A 24,297-nucleotide genomic window follows, 5' to 3' on the forward strand; every position below is an offset into this window, starting at 1 on the left:
CCCCTTCCACCATCAGATTTCTATATGGACAGTAAACCCATGAACACAACCTTGGTATTTTGGTCACAAACAAGAGAAAAGCTGTAGATGCTGGAATTCTGTGCAACATGCAGAAAATGCTGGAGGAACTCAGTAGGCCAGGCATCATTTAAGGAAAAGAGTACAGTCGACGTTTTGGGCCAAAGCCTTTAGTATTTTGATGCAATTACAAAGAAGGCATGACAGCATCTATTAGGAATTTGAGGAGAATTGGTATGTCGTCAAAGGCACTCGCAGGTTTCTACAGATGTACCATTTGTGAGCATTCTACTGGTTGCATCACTGTCTGGTATGGAGGGGCCACTGCACAGGATCAGAGAAAGCTGCAGAAAGTTGTGAACTCAGCCAACTCCATCATAGGCATCAGCCTCCCCAGCATACAGGACACCTTCAAGAGGCAATGTCTCAAAAACACAGCTTCCTGGTGAAGGACGTCCATCACTTAGGACATGTCTTCTTTTCATTGCTTCCATCAGGGAGGAGTTATAGGAGAATGAAGACTCATACTCAATGTTTTAGTAACAGCTTCTTCCCCTCAGCCATAAGATTTCTGAAAGGACCTATGGACACTACTACCTATATTTGCTCTCTGCTTGCACTAGTTCTTTGATTTCATTTTAAAATATATTTTTTGCTTTAATTTAGAACTTTTTATGTTTTTCATTGCACTGCTGCTGCAAAATAACAAATTTTACAACAAATGTCAATGATGTCAAAACTTAATTCTGATTCTAATCTTGCTCTCTGACTAACGAAAGGTCACCATCTGCTTTGCTGATATTTTTTAGATCCCTGGCCTACCGATAGGATTATGATAGACATCTCTCCCCAGTCGTAGTTCATTGTATCCATCTGCTTCAGGCTTTACTCGTAAAGTCTCTAATTGTCATTAAAAGGGAGAGGAGGCTGGAGGGAAAAATGTTTAAAAAATGTATTTACAGGAGCTCAGGAGGAAGGGTGAAAGACTGATAGAATATCGAAAGGATGGATAAAGATCAATGCAGTGTTAACAGCAACACAGATCATTTGGGGCAAGGGCTCATTTCTTTGTAGTATGATTTACTTAGTTCATAACAACATACAGTACTGAGCAAAAGTCTTAGGCACCCTTGATTTTTTATATGGTTTCAGAACCCTGATCTCCACATCATCAAAGCTGTCTGGGATAACCTGGAGAGACAGAAGCAAGCGAGAGAGACAGAGTCTGCAGACAAACTGTTGCAAGTTCCCTGTGATGCTTGGAACAACCTGTCAGCTGACTTTCTTAAAAAGCTGCATGACAGTGTACCTAAGAGAATTGATGCAGTGTTAAAGGCAAAGGGTGGTCACATCAAATACTGATTGGATTTTGTTTTTTATTGTTTACTGCTCTCTATAGTTTTTTTTATACATAGTAACTTTTCATTTCATTGCTTTTGAAAGCATCTTTGCTTTACAGAATCTTTTTTTACATTTTTTAAGACTTTTGTACAGTACTGTAAAAAGGACAGAGAAAACCTAAAATTATTTATTCTCTTTGGGAATTCAAATTTCCTTCTGAAACATAGCTATCTTGAATTTCCTATAAATTTTCTTCAGTAGGTAATGTAAGATATTCACATTATGTCAAATGATATCCATGAGACAACTGCAAGTTTGTGTTTATAATTAATAATGAAGATACCTCGCTATCACACAATGCTGAATTATTTTTGCAGTAACTGGCTAGCTGGATTCAATTTTTGCATTAAATTTAAATCTATTCAGGCTAAATCAAGTCTTATCTTTATGAATGAATACTTTTATGTTCTACTGTTATAACAGTACGACACAAATGATTGAGCAGCTTTTGTTCAGCAAGTACGAATCCGTCACTAAAATTCATGGTAGGCCCCAGAATCCAATTACAATTCCAGCATGGGAATTGAAATATCATTGGCATGACAGATGTCAGATTAAGAACATTATTATGAGAAACTTTAAGATCTTTGTTTTGTATTATACTCAATTTGATTATGACATTTGAATGCTGAAATGGATAATTATAAAATAAAAGTACAAAAATATACTTAAACAACAAGCAATAATAAATGTCCTGGCCAATATCCTCAAAAGCACTTCCTGGAATTTGAGATCAATACTGAGCTGAGGAAACATGTGAACAACTACCAATTGATCTTGGGTGTCACCTTTATCCAGTTCCTATGGTTCTGCAGGGATATCAAGTATCCAGCAAAATTTATTTCATTTTTAAACAAGCTGCTTAACTAATTACGTTGAAGTATCTTTAAGGATAATGAACTGAGAAGTAAAATGTTTTTTTTAATTTTAATTTTAAACATTTCACAAACTTTTCCATCTTTGCTCTGGCTGAATTTATTGTGGTATCTATTATTATCATGTACTGTACACTGTTTAGTCTGTGTGCTTCCTACAAGCGAGGAATTCCATGGTACTCTGGTACTTATGCCAATAATCTGAATCTGAATACAAGCGTGAAATTAAATTTCTACCTACTCATGAAATTAAGGTAAGTGGAACTAAAGATTTTTAATAATATCACGAGGATTGCCACTTAAACAAAGAATTTTTAAGTAATGAGGAATTGACAAATAATAAAACAAATTTGTATTTTTGAAATATCTTAAGCAATAATATTGACATAAAATGCCATTAAATTTCTTATATACAATGAAACATCCAGCACTTTCAAACTTTTTTTAATAGAAGGAATATTAGGAAAATAGCAAAGTTTATTGAATCCAAAGAATGCAAAACAGTGAATGGGAAACCAATAAATTTCCATTTACAACTCTCTCCAGAATTTCCCATCAGATTTTCCACTTTGTAAAGTTAGGTGCAGGTTTTCTTACCATTCCTCTTTGCAAACTCCCCTTTGACAAAAAAGTGTAAAAACTAAAAGCTGTTTTGTGGCTATTCAAAGAAATGATGAGATATGGATTTACCATAATTTGAAAAATTAATGTTAATTTCAAGATTCATAATTTCTTGGGATAAGTCCTAAATTTAGTTCAACTAAAATAAAGCCAAGTTGATAATTTTCTTTAAGTATTAGCTGATCCCATAGATTCAACCAAATTCAGAGACAAAAGAAATAAAAAAGAAAGTATAGATAAACGTGTACCCAGCTAAGGTCATGGGTTAACAAGGTATCATTGATTAATAACCATGGTTAGCATAGATTTATTCTGTTCTTTATTGTCAAAATCACAATTCTCCCAGATTAACCATATGAAATCACCAAACAATGCAAATTTCAGATATTGCTGTTGCTAATCAGACTGAAAAGGTTAAATTCTGAAGCTGAGTTGCTAAATTTAGTCTCTTGAGGAATGAAGATTAAGAAGGTTATCTAATTGAGATGTTTGTGCTTAAGACGATTAAAGGATTAGGTATGGTTCTTAGAGTGAAGCTACCTCCTCTGTTGGGGAAACGCAGATTATCAAAGCCAGACCTCAATACTGCAGGCAGTGCACACAGAAGTGATGTCAGGAAACATTTCTTCATAGTAAACGGGGATTGAAAAACAAGAACTCTTCTTCCCCTAGCCACCTCTTCAGTCATTCTTTTAAAAGAAAGACTGACTGATTTTTTATCACATTACTCTAGATTCATAGAGAGAAACAGTGAAACAAGTGGAGTTGATGCAAGATAAAACCCTCCTAACCACTGAGCACATCGACATGAAAATTTGCTGTAGAAAAGCAGCATCAATCATCAAAGATCCCCACCATCCAGGCCACGCTCTTTTCTCACTGCTGCCATCAGGTAGAAGGTGCAGGTGCTTCTGGATTGCACCACCAGGTTCAAGAACAGTTACTACCCCTCATCCATCAGCCTCGTGAACCATAGGGGATAGCTACACTAATTTAAGGACTCTTATATTGTTATTTCATGATTGTTATTTAATGATTTTTATTTATTGCTATTTATTTATATCTGCATTTGCATAGTTTGTTTACAGTTAACAGTTTCTGATGTTTACAGTTACTGTTCTATAGATTTGCTAACTACGCCTGCAGAACAGGAATCTCAGGATTGTATGTGGTGACATGTTTGCAGTTTGATAATAAATTTTACTTTGGACTTTGAAGCAAGGTTGGAATGCTACTTCATCATAACATATGTTCAGATCCCCAATTTAGATGTTGGTGGACCTGAAATAAAATGTCTCTGAAGCCTAAGTGAAGGAAACTTGTCAATCTGACATTGTTAAACATCACTTAAGGTCTGTAGAGCCAGGAAATCAAGGGTGAGGCAATCAGTGAGGCAGAAAGTCATTTTAATTCGTACCTGAAAAGAGCTTTTATTGTGATTGCCACAATCTTGAAACATCCTGAACAGCTTTATAGCCAGTGATTATTGAATTGGTTTTACATTTTAGAAATGGGGCAATCGATCAGAAAGCAGGTTTGCAAGAACTCCAATAAAGAATGACAGAGATAATCGATTTTGTTCATGTTGATGAGGAGCAAATACAAAGTGACACACCAAGAGATTCTATGTCCTTTTTTGAAAGAGTGTCATGACTATTTATTTATGTCCATCTAGAGGTTTGAAGATTTTTTAAAATGTCACTTTCAGTACACAAGTGTAAAGGAGAGCAAAATAATTTTTACTCCAGATCCGATGCAGCACAACAAAAAAATACAATTGGATAAAGTACACAATAATTAAAAAAACATATTAAATAAATATACATAAGATAGCCAATTTACACATATTGATTGTATGCCCATAGAGTGACACTAGGCACAGGAGTGTCTGTACATAAGGTGAGTCCGAAAGAAAATGATAAAGTAGTTGTGTTGGGGTGTGGTAGGTTGGGTTAGTGGGTGGAGGTGTTGATCAACCTTACTGCTTGGGAGATAATGCTCTGAGATATCCACCTGCGAACTTTTATACTTTAACCACTCCACATGAAAATTAGCAGTCCCCATCCTCCTCTCTTTGCCAATGGAATTTCAGCACAACTTTTATTCTCAAATCTCTGGAGTGGAGTTTGACCCCACATGTACCCGAGTCCCTACTATGACAACCCATATCAGGAAAGCCTTTTTGTTAGAACCACAGACTGTAAAATGAGACTGCTTTTCTTCCTGGTTATATTAGGATACATCCCAGGTTATTGAAGGAGGCAAGAGAGGAGGATAACTGGGGACTTGACAAAGATCTTTGTATCCTGACTTGCAACAGGTGAGATCCTGGAAGAATGGAGAGTAGTCAATAGAGTTCCTTTGTTCAAGAAGGGAAATAGGGATAATCCAGGAAATTGTGAGCCTCACTATAGAAGTATTGAAGATGCAGGAGAGGATTATTTGTCATGTGATTTATGCATATTTGGAAAAGCATAGCCTGCTTTGGGATAGTCAGCATGACTTTGTGCGGTGTGGGTTGTATCCTACAAACTTAAGAGTTTTTTTGAGGTAGTGGGGAAGGCAATTGATGAGTAAGGCATAAGACAAGGTCTCTAATATTAGATGTGCAAATGACTCAGCAGTTTGGATTCAGAATTGGCTTGCCCATATAAAACAGAGCATTTATATATAAATGGCTTGAATGAAAATATTGATGGGCAGGTTAGTAAGTCTTTAGATATCATAAGCACAGTGAAGAGGGCCATCAAAGGATACAGCATAATATCGATCAGTTACGTATACGGGGAAAGGAATGTCAGATGGAGTTTACTCTAGGGAAGTGTGATGTGTTACACTTTGGGAGGGCCAATGTAAGGGGAAAGTATATGGTTAATGGTGGGACCATTGAGAGCATTGATGGCATCTTAGGATCCAAATGAACATGGCCACACAAATAGATAGGGTGCTCCCTTTCATTGGTTAGGGCATTTAGTATTAGCTTTAGGAAGCTACATTGCAGCCCTATAAAACTTTGCTTCAGCTGCAGTTGGTATAGTGTGTGCAGTTCAGGCTGTCCCATTACAAAAAGGATGTGGGGGCTTTGGAGACGGTGCAGAAGAGGTTCACCAGGATGCTGTCTAGATTAGAGAGTGTGAGCTATAGGGAGTGAGTGGACAAAGTTGGGGTGTTTTCTCTGGAGTGACACAGACTGAGGAATGGGGAGTGGAGATACCTTATGGAAGCTTATAAAAATTATGAGAGGAATAGATAGGGTAGGCAGTCAGAGGTAGTTTTTCCTAGGGTAGATAACAGGACATGCATCTAAGGTTATATGGGAGAAGTTTAAACAATATGAGTATTGCAGGTTTTTAAAAATATATACTCACAAAGTTGTAAGTACTTGGAATGGAAATGCTGGAAACAGATAACATAGTGCCTAAGAATCCATTAGATTGACACATGAATATTCAGGGTTGGGAGTATATGGATCACATACAGATAGAAGAGAATTAGTTTAATTTGGCATTGTTTTCCATGCAGAAATTGTGGGTTGAAGGGCCTGTTTCTGAACAGTTTGGTTTTATGAAAAGTTATGAAAATTTTCAGTGAACAAATGATTAGAGAGCACAAGAAATAGTTGTGTAGATAAGCTTTCAGAAATCATACAAATAGAGGTAAGAAAAGAAATATGCTGAAAGGTTTGAATTAGGTGGGATGGTAGGAAACAGAAATCAAATATTAGCACCAGCATGAACTAATTAGACAGGATTACCCAATTTATCCCAGTATATTCAATGTAATCCCATGTAATCCCATGAAGTTATCCACTTTGGAAGCTGGAACAAGAGGGCAGAGTATTGTCTGAACGGTGTCGAGTTAGGTAAGGGAGACATGCAAAGAGACCTAGGAGTCCTAGTTCACCAGTCAATGAAGGTGAATGAGCAAGTGCAACAGGCAGTGAAGAGGGCAAATGGAATGTTGGCCTTTGTTACAAGGGGAATTGAATACAAGAGCAAGGATGTTCTTTTGCATTTGTACAGGGCCCTGGTGAGACCACACCTGGAATATTGTGTACAGTTTTGGTCTCCAGGTTTAAGGAAGGACATTCTGGCAATTGAGGAAGTGCAGCGTAGATTCACTAGGTTGATTCCTGGGATGGCAGGGCTGTCTTACGCAGAGAGATTGGAGAGATTGGGCTTGTACACGCTGGAATTGAGGAGATTGAGAGGGGATCTGATTGAAGCGTTTAAGATAATTAAAGGATTTGATAGGATTGAGGCAGGAAATATGTTCCAGATGTTGGGAGAGTCCAGTACCAGAGGGCATGGATTGAGAATAAGAGGTCAGTTATTTAAAACAGAGTTGAGGAAGAGCTTCTTCTCCCAGAGAGTTGTGGAGGTGTGGAATGCACTGCCTCGGAAGACGGTGGAGGCCAATTCTCTGGATGCTTTCAAGAAGGAGCTGGATAGATATCTGATGGATAGGGGAATCAAGGGATATGGGGACAAGGCAGGGACTGGGTATTGATAGTGAATGATCAGCCATGATCTCAGAATGGCGGTGCAGACTCGAGGGGCCGAATGGTCTACTTCTGCACCTATTGTCTATTGTCTATTGTAATATTTTCTTTAAAACCATGTTGTGGAAGCCATCAGGTCCTGGACACCAGATGATATTTTTTGCAAATATCATACAGTTTGAGTTTTCTAATCAACAATAACTTCAGTATGTTCCAGTCCTTGAGATACCAGCTGAAGACTGACACAGGATTGTTATTATGTTTGCCCTTTCCTCATGAACATTTCTATATAATGCTTATCAGAATGTTATTAAAATGAGATAGCTTGCAGCATGGATGGAATGAAGGTATTGCAGAACATCAGCCTGATCAACTTTTATCAGACAATTGACATTCCTTTAACTAAAGTGCTTTACTTCTTCATTCAGTTTGTTGGTTTACTGCTTGCTGTTTTCCTGTGCTGCACACCACATGTACTTTAAATTATAATTTACTAGCTTCTTTGTTTTAATATTTTGTTGTATATGCTAATGTGAAACATTTATTGTGGTGCACCATGGTCCGGAGGAACGTTGTTCGTTTGATTGTACATAGGTATAGACAGATGACAATAAACTTGAACTTGAGGTTTTCAAAATCAACCTTTGGAAGACTGGAGAAAATGGCTAAGCAATTGGATGAATTCGAGTCAACTGGTGTGAACTAGGGTCAGTTGATGGGCCCCAACAGCATTCAATTCTGCATTTTAACCAATGAGAACAGAAAAACAATTGGTCTTGATAACAACGTTCACAGCTCTCTCAGGTATTTTTACCCACAGCACAAGTCATGAAGTATTTGGATGAGTTTATCAGCATCACAAATTCAATTCTGTCTGCGCGTTCAAATTGTAGTATATAGCAAATAATATTAAGCTGCGGTAAGCTACTCCACCTAGTGTTGTTATGCAAGCACTTTCAAACTGTAACATTTTTGAAGGTTTTATTGTCTTTAAGGCAACTTTCTGCAGCATGGAATATACACCTATTGAGCACACCGCACCATCCATCATAGATGGGACTTCCTGGTGGCCAAACATTTTAATCACGTTTCCCATTCCCATTCCTAGTCTGATGTATTGATCCATGGTCTCCTCTTGTGTCAAGATGACGGCACACTCAGGATGGAGCAGCATCACCTTATATTTCATCTAGGTAGCCTCCAAACTGATAGCATGAATACTGATTTCTCCTTCTGGTAAACGAATTTGTCCTCCCCTCCCCTCTCTATTCCCCACTTTGACCTTTTACTTTTTCTCACTTGCCCATTACTTCCCCCGGGTCTCCTCTTCCTCCCCTTTGTTTATTTTAGGTTTCCAGTATCTGCAATTGTTCTTTTTGAATTTTCATTTACTGTAACATCCTGACTGATTACATCTTCCGGTCATTCACCTTCTCATAGATATGTGCCATGTCCCCTTCAGGTAAAGATCACAAAGAAAGAGTTCATCAGGAGGATCCTCAAGAAGCTAAGCAACCACCTGTTCCCTTGAAGCTGCTTCTCTCCTATCAGGTTCTTTCTTTTCCAGCCCTTGACCTTTCCTACCAACATGGCTTCACCTATCACCTTCCAGCTAGCCTCCTCTCTCCTACACTGGCATCTTTCCCCTTCCTTTACGGTCCTGAAGAAGGGTCTCGGCCTGAAATGTCAGCTGTTTATTCTTTACCATAGATGTTGCCTGATGTGGAGATCCACCAGCATTTTGTGTGTGTTGCTTTGGAATATACTAAGTCCTATTACCTCAAGCTATTCCTTTGATATGAGGTGAACATTCTCTTGCATGATCTAATTCACTGGTTTTATTTGGCCATTGTCACTACATAAATGCAGAGTCCTGAATTTTCTAAAAGAAAATAAACTTTATTCACAATAAAGAAGTATTTTCAAGAATAAGTGCACAATGCCTTTTCATTCTTTGTATCCAAGGTCGGTGCTTTTCAGTACTGTTTTATTACATTCCCACATATCAATCAATGGCAACGTTGATGCCCTCTGGGGTGGTGTCCTATTACAATAATTGAGAGTTTCCTCCCCCAACAATGCCACTCCCTGTCCAGCAGCAGAACCCTATACTGTAGTTCTTCTGCACTGAGCCCTTGCATGGAGATACAGTGTGTCCCTCATCACATACTCCTGCAGCCTGGAAAGTTCCAGTAGGCAGCATTCCTCCACGGTCATCTTGGCCCAACAACTTTCAGGCAGACCAAAGGGCATTTTTCACTGAGTTGATGACCTGCCAGCATCATTTGATGTCCATCTGTGTGTGTGTCCGTGGAAACAACCCACAAATAGTACTCTGTTATGCAGATGCTTGGATGAACACAACACAGGCCCTTGCTTCTTTCGCCATGCTCTCTTCACAAACCCACAGTCCATAAAGAGGTGAACAGAGCTTACAAATTACTAGGGCTGGAGCAGCATTAAAGAGTCATAGAGAGATACACCATGGAGTCAGGCCCTTGCTCATGCTGACCATCTAAACACATTTTAAACTAATCCAACATTAATCCCATATATTGTTTTCTCCACAAACTTCTCAACTCCCCCAGATTGTACTGCTCTTTCACAAATTAGGGCAATTTGCATGGTCAATTTTCCCAACAACCTTTGGGATTTGGGTGGAAAATGGAGCACTGAGAGGAAATCGACTGTCACATTAAGGATGTGTAAACTCTGGTCAGGATTGAACCTGGGTTTCTAGCGCTGTGATGGAACACATCTTCAAGCAGCACAACCATGTCACCTCTTGAGATGATAAATCATGTGAGGTAACAAGTGTCATTTTGATCACTCCAAGATTGGTGTAGTGTTTAATGACCTTGCAAGTGCACGTGACCGACGTTAGTTAGAAACTGTTTGGCAACAGTCTCCTGCCCAAAACAAATGGCATATTGTTCCAAATAAACACAATCCATCCCAGCTATTTTGTCGATTTAGTTTTTGTCCTTTAAGAGTTGTCACATATAAATGGCTGTCCTGTTTAACCAATATCCTGATTAACTGGAATCCACTGTATTAACAAACTCACCACTTTTAGTTTTTACAAGCCTTTTTGAGCTCTGCTGTTAAGAGTCTTGAATGGAGCCCTTATACAACAAGGAAAAACTTTTAATCTCTCTGTCTACCTTATCATTGCCTTTGCACCTCATTGTCTATCTTCCTGCACTTCATTATATTCTGCAGTCTGTTATTGGTTTGTCTTTTGTACTTTCTCGATGTAATTATGTAAGGAATGATGTCTGGTGGCATGCAACAAGACTTTTCACTGTACCTTACTACATGTGACAATAATAAACTAATTACCAATTAATCCAATGCTCAGGGATTGCTGCCAAACAGCTGCTGTTAGTTTACTAATTTAGCACGTCTGTGAAAGAGAAAGGAAGCTTTATGTTAAAAACTAATGTGTGGAGTGTTCAGTCTCAACACCTGAATTTCCTTTTGTGATATTCAGTCAGTAGTCACTTTATTAGATACACTTGCTTGTTAGTGCAAGGCAGCCAATCATGTGGCAGGAACTCAATGCATAAAAGCATACAGACACAGTCAAGATGTTCAGTTGTTGTTCCAAACAAACACCAGAATGGGGAAAGACATGTGATCTGAGAGACTTTGACAATGGAATGATTGTTGCTGCCAGATAGGATGGTTTGGGAATTTTGGAAACTCCTGGGATTTTCATACACCATTGTCTCTGGAGTCTACAGAGAATGGTGTAAAAACTAAAAACATCCAGTGAGTGGCAGTTTTTGAGGACAAAAGCAAGTTGTTGACGAGACAGGTCAGAGGAGAATGGCCAGACTGGTTCAAGCTGACAGGAAGGCGTCTGTAACAGTGGTGTGTAGAAGAGCATCTCTGAACGTACAACACGTCATACCTTAAAGTGAATGGACTACTACAGCAGCAGAAGACCATGAACATTCACTCAGAGGTCATCATGTTCAGGATGTATCAAATAAAGTAGCCACTGAGTGTATAATTATGTTAAGACATCCTTATCTATGAAGTCAAATAATTTTGCAATAAAGTGTGACATCAGAATCATCGATATGTTGGGACCAGGTTAAATCCTCAGAGATCTTGACACCCAGGAACTTGAAACTATTTACTCTCTCCACTTCTGATCCCTCTATGAGAATTAGTATTAGTCTTACCTTTCCTGAAGTCCACAATCATCTCCTTCATGTTTGCTGACGTTGAGTGCCAGGTTGTTGCTGAGACATCACTCCACTAGTTGGCATACCTTACTCCTGTATGCCCACTTGTCACCACCTGAGATTCTACCAACAATGGTTGTATCGTCAACAAATTTATAGATGGTATTTGAGCTATGCCTAGCCGCACAGTCATGTGTATATAGAGAGTAGAGCAGTAGGATAAGCACACACCGCTGAGGTGCACTAGTGTTGATCGTCAGTGAGGAGAAGATGTTATCACCAGTCTGCACAGATTGTGGTCTTCTGGTTAGGAAGTCAAGAATCCAATTGCAGAGGGAGGTACAGAGGCCCAGGTTCTGCATCTTTTCAATCAGGATTGTGGGAATGATGGTATTAAATGCTGAGTATTTAGGTCAGTATTTACGTTGACTATAGGTCAATGAATAGCATCCTAACATAGGTGTTTGTGTTGCCGAGATGGTCTAAAGCCATGCGAAGCGCCATTGAGATTGCGTCTGCCATTGACCTATTGTGGTGATAGGCAATTTGCAACGGGTCCAGGTCCTTGCTGAGGCAGGAGTTCAGACTAGTCATGACGAACCTCTCAAAGCATTTCATCACTGTAGATGTGAGTGCTACCGGGCAATAGTCATTAAGGCAGCTCACATTATTCTTGCTAGGCACTGGTATAATTGTTGCCTTTTTGAAGCAAGTGGGAACTTCTGCCTGTAGCTGTGAGAGGTTGAAAATGTCCTTGAATACTCCTGCCAGTTTGTTTGCACAAGTTTTCAGAGACTTATCAGGTCTCTGAAGGTCATTGGGACCTTCCGCCTCACGAAGGTTCACTCCCTTTAAAGAGAGCCTAACAATAGCCTCAGAGACAGAGATCACTGGGTCATCAGGTGCAGCAATGATTTTCACTCCCTTTCAAAGTGGGCATAGAAGATGTTGAGTTCATCTGGTGGTGAAACATCACTGCCATTCATACTACTGGGTTTCGCTTTGTAGGATGTAATGTTTTGCTCACACTGCCAGAGTTGCCGTACATCTGATGTCGCCTCCAACCTCATTTGAAATTGTCTCTTTGTCCTTGAAATTGCCCTCCTGGTTTTCTGCTACAGGCCTGGGTCGCCAGATTTGAATGCCACAGATCTAGCCTTCAGAAGACGACTTACTTCCTGGTTCACCCACAGCTTTGGTTTGGGAATGTACAGTAAGTCTTTGTAGGCACACACTCATCCACACAGGTTTTAATGAAGTCAGTTACAACTTCCATTTTCCTTCCAAATTGTCTGCTGCAGGTGCATGTTGGTTTTCAAGGATTTGTGCACAAGAACATCATTTTAAGTAGACGTCATTTCTACTTTTTTCGGTTGATCTGCACAGCTGATTTCCCTAGAGGCCAACCTCTTTAGCATCATCTTCAGCAAAAGCCTTCATGGCCTTCCTAAAGCAGATTGACAAGAATTCAATGTACAACAATTTTTTATATTTGAAAACTATATCTAAATCTGTTTTTGCCAACCAATCAGGAGTACATTCCAAATCTGCGTGGAAAAGTTCCATTTAAGGTTACTAAAACCAAAATGAACAACTGTTCATAAACAATGAACAAGCAGTTGACGTTTCGGGCTGAGACCTTTTTTCTGGACTCAAAGGTCATTGTTCGTCAGCTAGTCGATTTTGAAAGAACCAAAGGAGAACAAAGGACTCATGTACAGAGTGAGTAACAGGAGTAAAAGGATTTTTAAAGGGAAGCTAAATAAACATTGAAGGGTCAATTGAACCCTGCAAATTGCTCTGAGTGATAGAATCTGGAGGTAGTTGGCATTAATGTTTGTCAGAAAGATTGGTGAGAAATGCATTGTTTTATGAGCCACTGTAGACTCAATTTACCCAGATAGTCCCCTATGGAAATATTTACTGAGGAACTATTGAAAAGGAAGTAAAAAAGTAGTTGAATTTAAAATAAACACGAGGAAATCTGCAGATGCTGTAAATTCAAACAACACACTCAAAATGCTGGTGGAACACAGAAGGCCAGGCAGCATCTATAGGGAGAAGCGCTGTTGACGTTTCGGGCTGAGACCCTTCGTCAGGACTAACTGAAAGGAAAGATACTAAGAGATTTGAAAGTAGGAGGAGGAGGGAGAAATGTGAAATGATAGGAGAAGACCGGAGGGGATGGGATGAAGCTAAGACCTGGAAAGGTGATTGGCAAAAGTGATACAGAGCTGGAGAAGGGAAAGGATCATGGGACAGGAGGCCTAGGGAGAAAGAAAGGGGGAGGGGTGCACCAGAGAGAGAGATGGAGAACAGGCAGAGTGATGGGCAGAGAGAGAGAAAAAAACTAAATATGTCAGGGATGGGGTAAGAAGGGGAGGAGGGGCATTAACGGAAGTTAGAGAAGTCAATGTTTTAAAATAAAACCAGAATATTTTGGTCAGGCAACATCTGTGGAAGGAGAAAATGGTTTAAGTTTTCAGAGCTACAGAATACAGCATAGAAACAGACTCAGCTTGTCCATGCTGATCAAGATGCCCATTCAGCATTTGGACCATAACCTAAACCTCCATGTATCTGCCCAACCGTCTGTTTGAAGTTTTTATTGTACTTTCCTCAACAATTTCCTCTGGCTGCTCATTCCTCATACATAACATTATTCTAAAAAAAACATTGTTTGTCAAGTTCCTTATTAAACCTTTTACATCTCCTTGAGCCTTTGCCCTCTAGTTCTCAATTCCCCAACCTGGATTTAAAAAAAACGAGTGCATTTCTGACATGATTTTACACACGTCAATCTCAAAAATGTCCTAGCCTGTCCAACCTCTATTACTCCATCCCTGATGTCTTAACAACACCCTCATAAGTCTTTTCTGCAATCCTTCCACACCTTTCCTACAGCAAGGTCAACAGAACATAGAACACAATATTCCAAGAGCAGTCTTCCTAGTTTCCAGTACAACTCACCATGACTTCCCAAATTCTGTACTCAATGCCCTGACAGTGAATCTGACTGATGAAGTTCAGACTTTCTTCATGTGACTCCACTTTATGTTCCTGAACTTCAAGGTTCCTCTGTTCTACAACACTGCCCACAGGGCAGCATTTTCCACTGTGGAAGTTCTACCTCTATTTCTTTTAACTCACACGTCTGAGTTAAACTGCATTTGCCATTCCTCAGCCCACCTGAAGGTTGTTCTTACTTATTCAAGTTGAAGGTTTCTGTCACTCATTTAGGTGAAGATTCTGATTGAAGATCCGTGTTCTATGTATTTTTTGAGGATGGAGGAATTGATGAGTGATTTATTGTAGTCACATGCACCAAGGTACAGAGAAAAATTGTTTTACGTACCATCTACATACAATGTTTAATCACATCAGTATTTCATGTTAGAGCACGGGAAAAGCAAATGAGATAGGAGATTATTCTTCACCGGCAGAAGGATCTGTTTCTGTGCTATAGTACATTATGACTCCAAAAGAAGTCATTATTCCAAAGAGGGGAAAGAAACAGAGATGGATGGGTGAGGCAGGGCACCAATTACACAAACAACTACCTTATACTCAAAGTCAGCAAGACCCACTGAGCTGATTATTGACTTCAAGAGGAGGAAATTGGAGTCCGGTGAGCTAGTGTGCATTGGGGGATCTCAGGTGAAGAAAGTCATCAATTTTAAATTCCTCAGTGCTATCATTTCAGAGGACCTGTCCTGGGCCCACGTTATTGCATTTACGTGCTGTAAAAGCAATTATGAAGACACCATGGGAGCACCTCTACTTCCTTAGAAGTCTGTGAAAACTCCAGATGACATCTAAAATTTTTTCAATCTTTTATAGGTGGAGAGTAAATTGCCTGGCTGCATTAGAGAAACATCACTGCCTTTGAATGGAAAATAACAGGAAAAGCAGTGGATTTGGCCCAGTCCATCACAGGTAAAACCCTCCCCTCCACTGAGCACATCTACACAGAGTATTGTTGCAGGAAGACATCATCTATCATCGACTCCCACCACCCAGGAAATGTTCTCTTCTTGTTGCTATCATCAGGAAGAAGGTACAGGAGCCTCAGGACCCACACCACCAGGTTAATGACCAGATATTGCATGTAAATGATCAGATCTTTGAACCAGAGGCGATAACTTCACTTTCCCCCATCATTGAAATATTCCCACAACCTAGATACTCACTTTCAAGGGCTCTTCACCTCATGTTCTTAATATTGATTGCTTATTTATTATTATATCTTATTGTATTTACAGAGTTTCTTGCTTTTTGCAATCTGGTTGGAAGCCCAAGTTGACGCGGTCTTTCATTGATTCTATCACGGTTAATGGAATTACTGAGCATGCCCGCAAGAAAACGAATCTCAGGATTGTATATGCATACATGTATTTGAAAATAAATTTTCTTTGAATTTTTAATTATTACCTCCCTGTCAGCATCGCCTGGACGACAGTGCCCAACAACCACAAGGACAACATTCCCATTGCTGTGACGTAAGGGTTGGGGGTGGGTACGGGGGTGGAAGATGTTCCATAAGTACAATGATGGAGGGGGCGTCATAAATGTTATAAACGACAATAAATCAATGCAGAATAGATAGGCAAACAAATTATTTGTAAATAATAGTAGTCAAAGTATTTATAATTATGCGATACAAAGGGAAATATAAACCGAGTTTCTAGAGTGACACTAGAAGTGCGTTTTGTCGTAATTCCCCCTTCTTCTCGCGCTGGAGCTCAACGCCCTATTCGTGCAGTTGCCATTCACGACGATGGCACCACGGTGAGGGAGGTTCGTTGCTTCGCTCTTCTCCTCCCACACAACTACTGTGCAAAAGAATCGGTTGCGCGGGACGGGAACTAACGGGACCGAACAAACCGGACACTTAACGCGATATGCTGTCGATGCTGCAGGAAGCCTCGGCGGGTAAAGGCCGCCGAGCGTCTGCGTGGAGGAGTGTCAAGTTCGAGGCTTTCAGCGCGAGCCTGAGGTGGGCGAGCGGCCGTTAGCGTTCGAATGCTCGGTGGGCCGGCTCGCGCCGCGCCGTCCGGGCCGCGGGACGTGCACGCGCCGCGCCGCGGGAAGCGGGACCGGCGCCACCGCGCCCGAGAAAAGCGCAGAAACGATTCCTAATCGCATCTTCTGTTTCTCTTCGCAAACGCGTTTCGCTCCTCCGGGGGTTTTCGCCGTTGTCAGTCCAGCTACCAGGATGAAGTGCCCCGCCCCCTCTGCGACCCGTCACGTCTTTGTTCTCTCTGTCTTTTTCTTTTTTGCTTGTTATTTGTATTAAATTGGGGGTTGTAAGCCCCTCAACGGATTCTACCCCCTTCTACCCAGGTGAATATCCTTCTACATAGCACCTTTTCTACTTGGTCATCCTTCCATTACCACTCCGCCCTTCGGTTTTTCCCCCTCCCACGACTAACTCCCCCTCCAGTCTGGAGCATTTCTCCTCCTCCCCGTCTGGGGAAATCCCCCCTCCAACACAACTTCCCCTCACTCTGTCAGTCTGGGGCAATTCTTCCCTCTTCATTCTGGGGGAACCTCGCTGCATGGCCCCTCTCCCCTCCTTTCTGTTGGTAGACCTCCCCCCTCCCCCACAGTCCATGCTCTTCTGCCCAGGAACTCTCACTCACAATTGCTCCTTTCCCTTCTCATTCATATTTCCCTCTTCTCTTTTGGGACCCCCCCACCCCAACTCCTTTTTCCTTGCTTACTCCCTAGTTCTTCCACTTCTCTTTAACAACTCCCACTCCTCTCAGCTGTTACTGTCTTTTAGGTGGACACTAAACCACACTTCCCAGTTTATCCCTTGACTTTTGTCAGCCCTTGACCATTCTCCTCGGACTGAGCCACATCCCTCCCTTCTGGTTCCTCCTCAATCTTGCATCCTCTACCCTCCCTGGACTGCTGCCTCCTCTCCAGCACCTCACCACATTCCCTCATCCATAGTCTTCTCTCTCCCTCCCATTCATCACACTCTTACATTTTCCGTTGCCCATCTTTTTGCTGCCTTCCCCACCCCTACATTATCTTCCTTTTCTACCCCCTTAACCACTTACCCTACAACACACGCAGAATGCTGGTGGAACACAAATGTGTGTTGTTTGAATTTCCAGCATCTGCAGATTTCCTCGTGCTTGCAGTTACCCTACACCCAGGTACCATTGCTGCTGTCTCAAACCAAATGATAACTATCCTCCCTTCACTGCCATATTTTATTACTCCTGTACCACTGTTGCTCACTTTATGCTGCTCCATTCCCAGTACTGGCAGACAATATGGTGCATGGGTGTAAGAAGGTAGATTATAAAGCCAAGAGTCCATCTTCTTGTACTGAGGGCCATTTAGTGATCTTGTAACAAGGGATAGAAGTTGTCCAATTGCCCTTTTTTTTTGCCTATTTTCCTCACCCTTAACACAGCCCTGACTGTTGGCCATGTGATCCCAGGCCTCGTTTCCTGGGTTGACATACTTTCCCCATCCTATTGCATTCTTTTCTCCCTGTATGCCCCTCACCTTTGTCCACTGCCTCTGCTTTTGCCTGTTGACTAATTTCTCTTACTCCCCACCGCCTCCACCCTATCCTTAGCCTGTTATTCTTATTTCCCTTCATCCTCTTCACTCCAGCCTGATTGTCCGCTCTTGACATTCCTGCTTAAGGAGTAACAATGATGTTCTCTTGTCCAATGTGATTGTGCCATTCCATGGTTGACCTTCTCTGCAAGTGTGTCTGTCCTTTTCATTTACTTGAACTAGATTTATCCTCATTGTCCCTTTGGACATTGCAGAAAGACCAAATACTTGTCTTGGTTTATACATTTCTATGGTTGTAAAAAAGCTGAACACTTTTGAGTTTAATCATTCCAGCAAGATGATTGTCATGTATTTAGAACCAGCAGTACTTGAATTTGGGCACTAAATTTTCAATCACAAAGCATAATTTTTGTTCGTTTTACAGAGTGTGGTATTAGTTTATAGAAGATGCATAGACAGTCATGTCTAATGTTGAAAATGAAATTGCAATTGATGCGTTGTGACCTGTTTTTTTTTGAGTTTTATGTAGTTGGAAAATAATTCTACAGTCAGCATTTTGGCTGATGTACCTTAAAAGCAGATTTGAACCATCTGTGAGTTTATGTCAATACAAGCCTTACCTATCAGTAGCAGAGAAAATATTTAGGCCCTTTGGGCATCAGAGTATTGAGGAATTACTGCCCTGTTTTTGAATACATTTTATTTTTTTCAGTCGGATGAGTTTGTCAGCAGGTGAGAAAAACATGTCTCTTGCCTCAGGCTTCTGTTCTTTATATTTGGAATCTAATACAGATTCAAAGGAGCTGTGTGTGCTATATTAGAACATTAGTTTTTAAATCCTTTTGTTTCCTGTTTTGATTTGCTCTGGAAATTTTTTTGCCTGTTGCTAGCCTGTGGAACAAGCTGGAGGAACTCAGCAGGTCGGACAACATCTGTGGAAATGAGCAGTCAACGTTTCGGGCCGAGACCCTTCATCAGGACTGAAGGGGGGGGCAGGGGTCCTATAAAGGTGAGGGGAGGGTGGGGAGAAGGCTGGTAGGTGCCTGGTGAAAAACCAGTAAGGGGAAAGATCAAGGGGTGGGGGAGGGGATAGGCAGGAAAGGTGAAGAAGGAATGTAAGGGGAAAGCACTGTGTAGTAGAAGAAGGCAAAATCATGAGAGAGGTGATAGACAGCTGGAGGAGGAGGCAGAGTGAAACTTCCCTCCCTTCCCCCATCCCAGTTTCACTCTTCCTTGATACTTGATCATCCTTCGATGTTGGTTCTCATGAAAGGTCTTTACTGATGACATTAACTCAGATACTGCTGGACCTGAGTATTTTACTGTATTTCAGTTTATACTTGAAACTCATCAACACATGATTCTGTAGATTCAGGGGATTCAAGGTAACTCACACAAAATGCTGCAAGAACTCAGCAGTTCGTGATTTCAATGTGGAATGTGCTTACATGCTAGGGCATTTTGAGGTGAGGAAGGAGGTTGTTTGGGATTCTTAAAGAAAATTAAGGTGGACACATCCCCATGGCCTTATGGGATATACCCCAGAGGCAAAAGATGAGATTGCCTTGACTTTGATCAATATCTTCATTACTTCTCCAGCTACTGATGTGGTCCTTGAGGACTTATGGTAGCTAATGTCATTCCATAACTGAAGAAGGGAAATAGGGTAACCTTGGAAACTGTAGACTGCTGAATCTCACATCAGTGGTGGGAAAATTATTGGAGAGGATTCGTAAGGATAGGAGTTATGAGTATTTATGAAACCATGGGCTAACTAATTAGAAGCAGTGGTTTTGTATGGGGCAAGTTATGTCTTACTAACTTGGTTGAGTTGTTTGAGAAATTGACAAAGATGATTGATGAAGGTACAACTGTGGACGTTGCAACATCCAGATGCTTGGGATCCATGATGACTTGACTATTTAGATACAGAGTTAGCTAGCCCATAGAAACAGAGAGCAGTGATTGATGGAACTTATTTTGGCTAGAGGTCTGTGATTAGTAGTGTTCCACAGGGATCCACTGGGGCATTTGCTGTTTGTGATAAATAGTATATGTGACTTAGATGAAACAGTGGATGGCTGTTTGCAGACAATACAAAGATTGGTAATGTTTTGGACAGAGTAGAAGATTGCCAAAGTATACAGCGGGATATAAATCAGTTCCAGATATGTGCTTTGACAGCTGGAATGTAATTTGGCCAAGTGTGAGATGTTGCACTTCGGGAAATCAAATGTAAAGGGACTGTACACTGTTAATGGGAGACTCCTTGACGGTGTTGATGTATGGAGGGATCTTGGAACCCAATTTCATAGCTCCCTGAAAGTGGCGACATGGGTTGATAGCATGGTAAGCAAGGTGTATGGTTTGCTTGCCTTTATTAGTGGGGATATTGAGTTCAAGAGTTGGAAAACATTATGTTGTAGCTTTATTCAACTAGTTAGACTGCAGTCTGGTTTGTTGCATTCAATTCTGGACATCCCTTCATAGAAAAGGATATGGAAGCTTTGGAGAGGGTGCAGAAGAGGCTTGCGAAGATGCTACATGGATTAAAGAGCATGTGCTGTAAGGAGAGGTTGGACAATCCTGGATTGTGTCTTTTTTTCCTGGAGTAGCAGAGGTTGAGGGCAGACCTGGAGAAGTTTATGAGAAAATGCAAGGCATAGACAGAAAGCCATTATCTCTTTTCCAGAGTTAAAATGTTTAATACAAGGAGTCATACATTTGAGGTAAGAGGAATAGTTTAAATGACGAATGAACTAACAAGGGTTGTGCTGGAGGCAAATACATTAATGACATTTAAGAGGTTCTTTGATAACCACATGAATGTACAGGCAATGGAGTGATATGGAAGTTGTGTAGTGAGAAGTAATTATAATTTAATTACCAGATTCATTAGTTTGGCACAATATTGCGGACCAGTGGGCCTGTTCCTGTGCTGTACTGTTTAAGCTCAATATAAGAGTTATAGAATTAAATGGCATAGTAACGTGCTCTTCATTCCACTGAGCCTAAGCTGTCTGTCAAGTGCTTTTTTTATTCTTTTCATTTTCTCATAAGCTTTCCCCAGATACTGCCACTCCTCTCTGTGCTTGGGGCAATTTATGGTGGTAAATTAACCTGGCAAGCTGGAGTAAACAGGACTACACAGGGGCAATCCACATGGTTGTGGATAATGTGCAAGTTCCACATTGAACTGAGAAGCTCTACTAGCTCTCCCTCTGCAGTCCAAATTATGTTGCCTATGGCTTTCAAAATATAATGGATTCCAGTTAATTGGAGACATTAGGACTGGTGCATTTTGGCCTAATTAAGCAACTGCCACAATTACCCTGTTTTATCGAAATAATTAAGAGGTATAAAGGGACGAACTATCAAAATCAGAATCAAGATTAATATCACCAATATATGTTTAATTTGTTCTTTTGCAGCAACAGTACATCACAATATAGAGCAATAAAAACTGAATTGCAGTTATGTAGATATGTAAAAAAATGAGTGCAAAAAGAAGGGGAAGAACAGTATTAATGGGAATCATAAATAAGCCTCCAAATAGTAGCTTGTGCTTGAGCCTACTTTGGGAAAGGCTATCTTAGATTGGGTGTTGTGCAATGGCCCAGAGCTTATTAGGGAGATTAATGTAAAGGAGCCCTTAGGAGGCAGTGATCATAATATGACTGAATTCATACTGCAGTTTGAGAGGGAGAAGCTCAAGTCACATGTCTCAGTACCACAATGGCATAAAGGGAAGTACAGAGGCATGAGTGAGGAGCTTGTCCAGGAGGATTGGAGGAGGATACTGGACAGGATGACGGAAGAGCAGAGATGGCTGAAGTGTCTAGGAGTAGTTCACAAAGCGCAGGATAGATATGTCCCACAGAAGTAGTAGTTCTCAGATTGCAAGAGTAGGCAACCGTGGTTGAGAGGGGAAGTTGAGGACTGCATAAAAGCCAAGGAAAGGGCATATAATGTAGCAAAAGTGAGTGGGAAGTTGGATAATTGGAAAGCTTTTAAAATTCAACAAAAGGCATCTAAACAGCTATAAGAAGGGAAAAGATGAAATATGAGTGCAAACTGGCCAATAATATAAAGCAGGATACTAAAGTTTTTATCAATCTTAAAAAGTAAAAGGGAGGTGAGAGTTGATATTGGACCACTGGAAAATGGTGCTGATGAGGTAGTAATGGGGGACAAAGAAATTGCAGAAGAACTTAATGGGTACTTTGCATCTGTTTTCACTGTGGAAGACTCTAGCAGTGTGCCAGAGATCTCTTGAGTGTCACGGAGCAGGAGTGAGGTAACGGATGCATTGGTCATGATCTTTCAAGAATCACTTGCTTCTGATGTGGTCATAGAGGACTGGAAAACTGCAAATGTCACTCTACTCTTTAAGAAGGGAGGAAGGCAAAAGAAAGGATATTGAAGGCCAGTTAGCATAACCTCAGTGGTTGGGGAAGTGTTGGGAGTCTATTATTAAGGATGAGGTTTCGGGGTACTTGAAGACAAATGATAAAATAAGTCAGTGTGGTTTCTGTGACGGGAAATCTTGCCTGACAAATCGTTAGAATTCTTCGAGGAAGTAACAAGCAGGGTGGAAAAAGGAGAAACAGTGGATGTCATTTACTTGGATTCTTAGAAGGCATTTGATAAGGCGCCACATGAGGCTGCTTCAGATAAAATCGTTGCTGAAAAGATGCATGGATAGAGGAATGGCTGACAGGAGGCAGTGAGTGGGAATAAAGGGGTACTTTTCTGGTTGGTTACTAGCGACTTGTTGTGTTCCTCGGGTCAGTATTGGGACAACTACTTTTCACATTGTATAATCCGCAAACTTTGCCACAAAGACATCAATTCCATTATCCAGATCAGTGACAAAGATAGGTGGAGGGGTAGGTAGTGTTGAGGAAGCATTGCAATTGCAGCAAGATTTAGACAATTTGGAAGAAAGGGCAAAAGAAGTGGCAGATGGAATGCATTGTTGGGAACTGTACGATAATGCATTTGATAAAAGGAACAATAGTGCGGACTATAAGCTAATGGAGAGAAAGTTTAAAAAAAAGTGCAGAAGGATTTAGAAGTCCTTATGCAAGACTCGCAGAAGGTTATTTACAGGTTGAGTGTATTGTAAAATTGACAAATGCAAGATGTAACGTTCTCCTTCGCGTGTCACGAACGCCGAATTTAACGTCGAGATAAACCAGTTAATAAGAACCAGATCGCAGTAAGATTAACCATTTACTGTTCACTCTTCACATTAACATATGGTGAAAACTGTTGATAAAACAATACAAGATTGATACAGTATTTGTTCCTTCCTTAATATCACATTTCAAGTGTAAATACTTGCAAAGGTGACTATAACTACATTACACTAAGGTGCAGTATACAGGGACTACTTTAAATACATTTCCATGCAAACTATCCGCGACTCTTTAACTAACGAAAGCATAAACATTATCTACCGTCGTTACTTCTAACAGGATCGGCATTAACATCTTAGTTCAATATATCGATTATCTATTAACTTACAGCGTTGCTCTCACTGTGATTTCTCATGCCTGCAAAACAACTTCTGCTCAGGTGAGCCTCGTGGTAAGCCCCCACCCTCGCGCTAATTTCAAACCGGTATTTTTCCACAAGACGCGGCGAAACCGGATGTGACGTCATCGCATGCCGATATATTTTACATGCAATGAATATACTTTAAACACTTCTAATTCTAACTAGAAAATACTATTGAATGAATTACTAAGCGAAAATATTATAAACTAAATAACTGTCGTAAAGACAGCACACAAGATTTCAAAGGGAATAGAATATAAAAGCAAGGAGATGATGCTGAGCCTTTATAAGACACTAGTTAGGCCCCACTTGGAGTATTGTTGACAGTTTTGAGCCTCATATCTCAGAAAGGATGAGTTGTCATTGGAGAGAATCCAGAAGTTGTTCATGAGGATAATTCCAGGGATGAAGGGGTTAACGTATGAGGAGTGTTTGGCAGCTTTGGAATTTAGAAGAATGCATGGGGATCTCATTGAAAGCTACTGAATGTTGAAAGGACTAGGTAAGTTGGATATAGAGGGGATGTTTCCTGTGGTGGGGATATACAGAACCAGAGGGTACAGCCTCAAATTTAAGGGGT

General features: G+C 40.7%; 1 protein-coding gene and 1 long non-coding RNA gene across 4 annotated transcripts in view; one reads left to right on the forward strand and one right to left on the reverse strand.

The window, feature by feature from the left end:
- The window catches only part of LOC132391932 (uncharacterized), a 67,268-nt gene extending 51,170 nt beyond the window's left edge, over positions 1-16,098 (reverse strand). Inside the window, exons 1-2 of the long non-coding RNA XR_009511390.1 lie at positions 16,044-16,098; positions 11,610-13,059 (exon numbers count right to left, since the gene is read on the reverse strand). This is a non-coding gene — a long non-coding RNA (uncharacterized LOC132391932). The remainder of the gene's footprint in view (positions 1-11,609; positions 13,060-16,043) is intronic.
- Positions 16,099-16,328: 230 nt separating this feature from the next.
- Positions 16,329-24,297, forward strand: part of dnaaf9 (dynein axonemal assembly factor 9) — a 144,777-nt gene continuing 136,808 nt past the window's right edge. Inside the window, exon 1 of one of the 3 annotated variants that reach the window (XM_059965717.1) lies at positions 16,329-16,608. In XM_059965717.1, the coding sequence (XP_059821700.1) occupies positions 16,514-16,608 (95 nt within the window). In that variant the 5' untranslated portion in view covers positions 16,329-16,513. The remainder of the gene's footprint in view (positions 16,609-24,297) is intronic. The other 2 variants (XM_059965715.1, XM_059965718.1) reach the window with 2 other exon arrangements.

This window comes from Hypanus sabinus, chromosome 3, assembly GCF_030144855.1.
Source record: "Hypanus sabinus isolate sHypSab1 chromosome 3, sHypSab1.hap1, whole genome shotgun sequence".
NCBI lineage: Eukaryota > Metazoa > Chordata > Chondrichthyes > Myliobatiformes > Dasyatidae > Hypanus > Hypanus sabinus.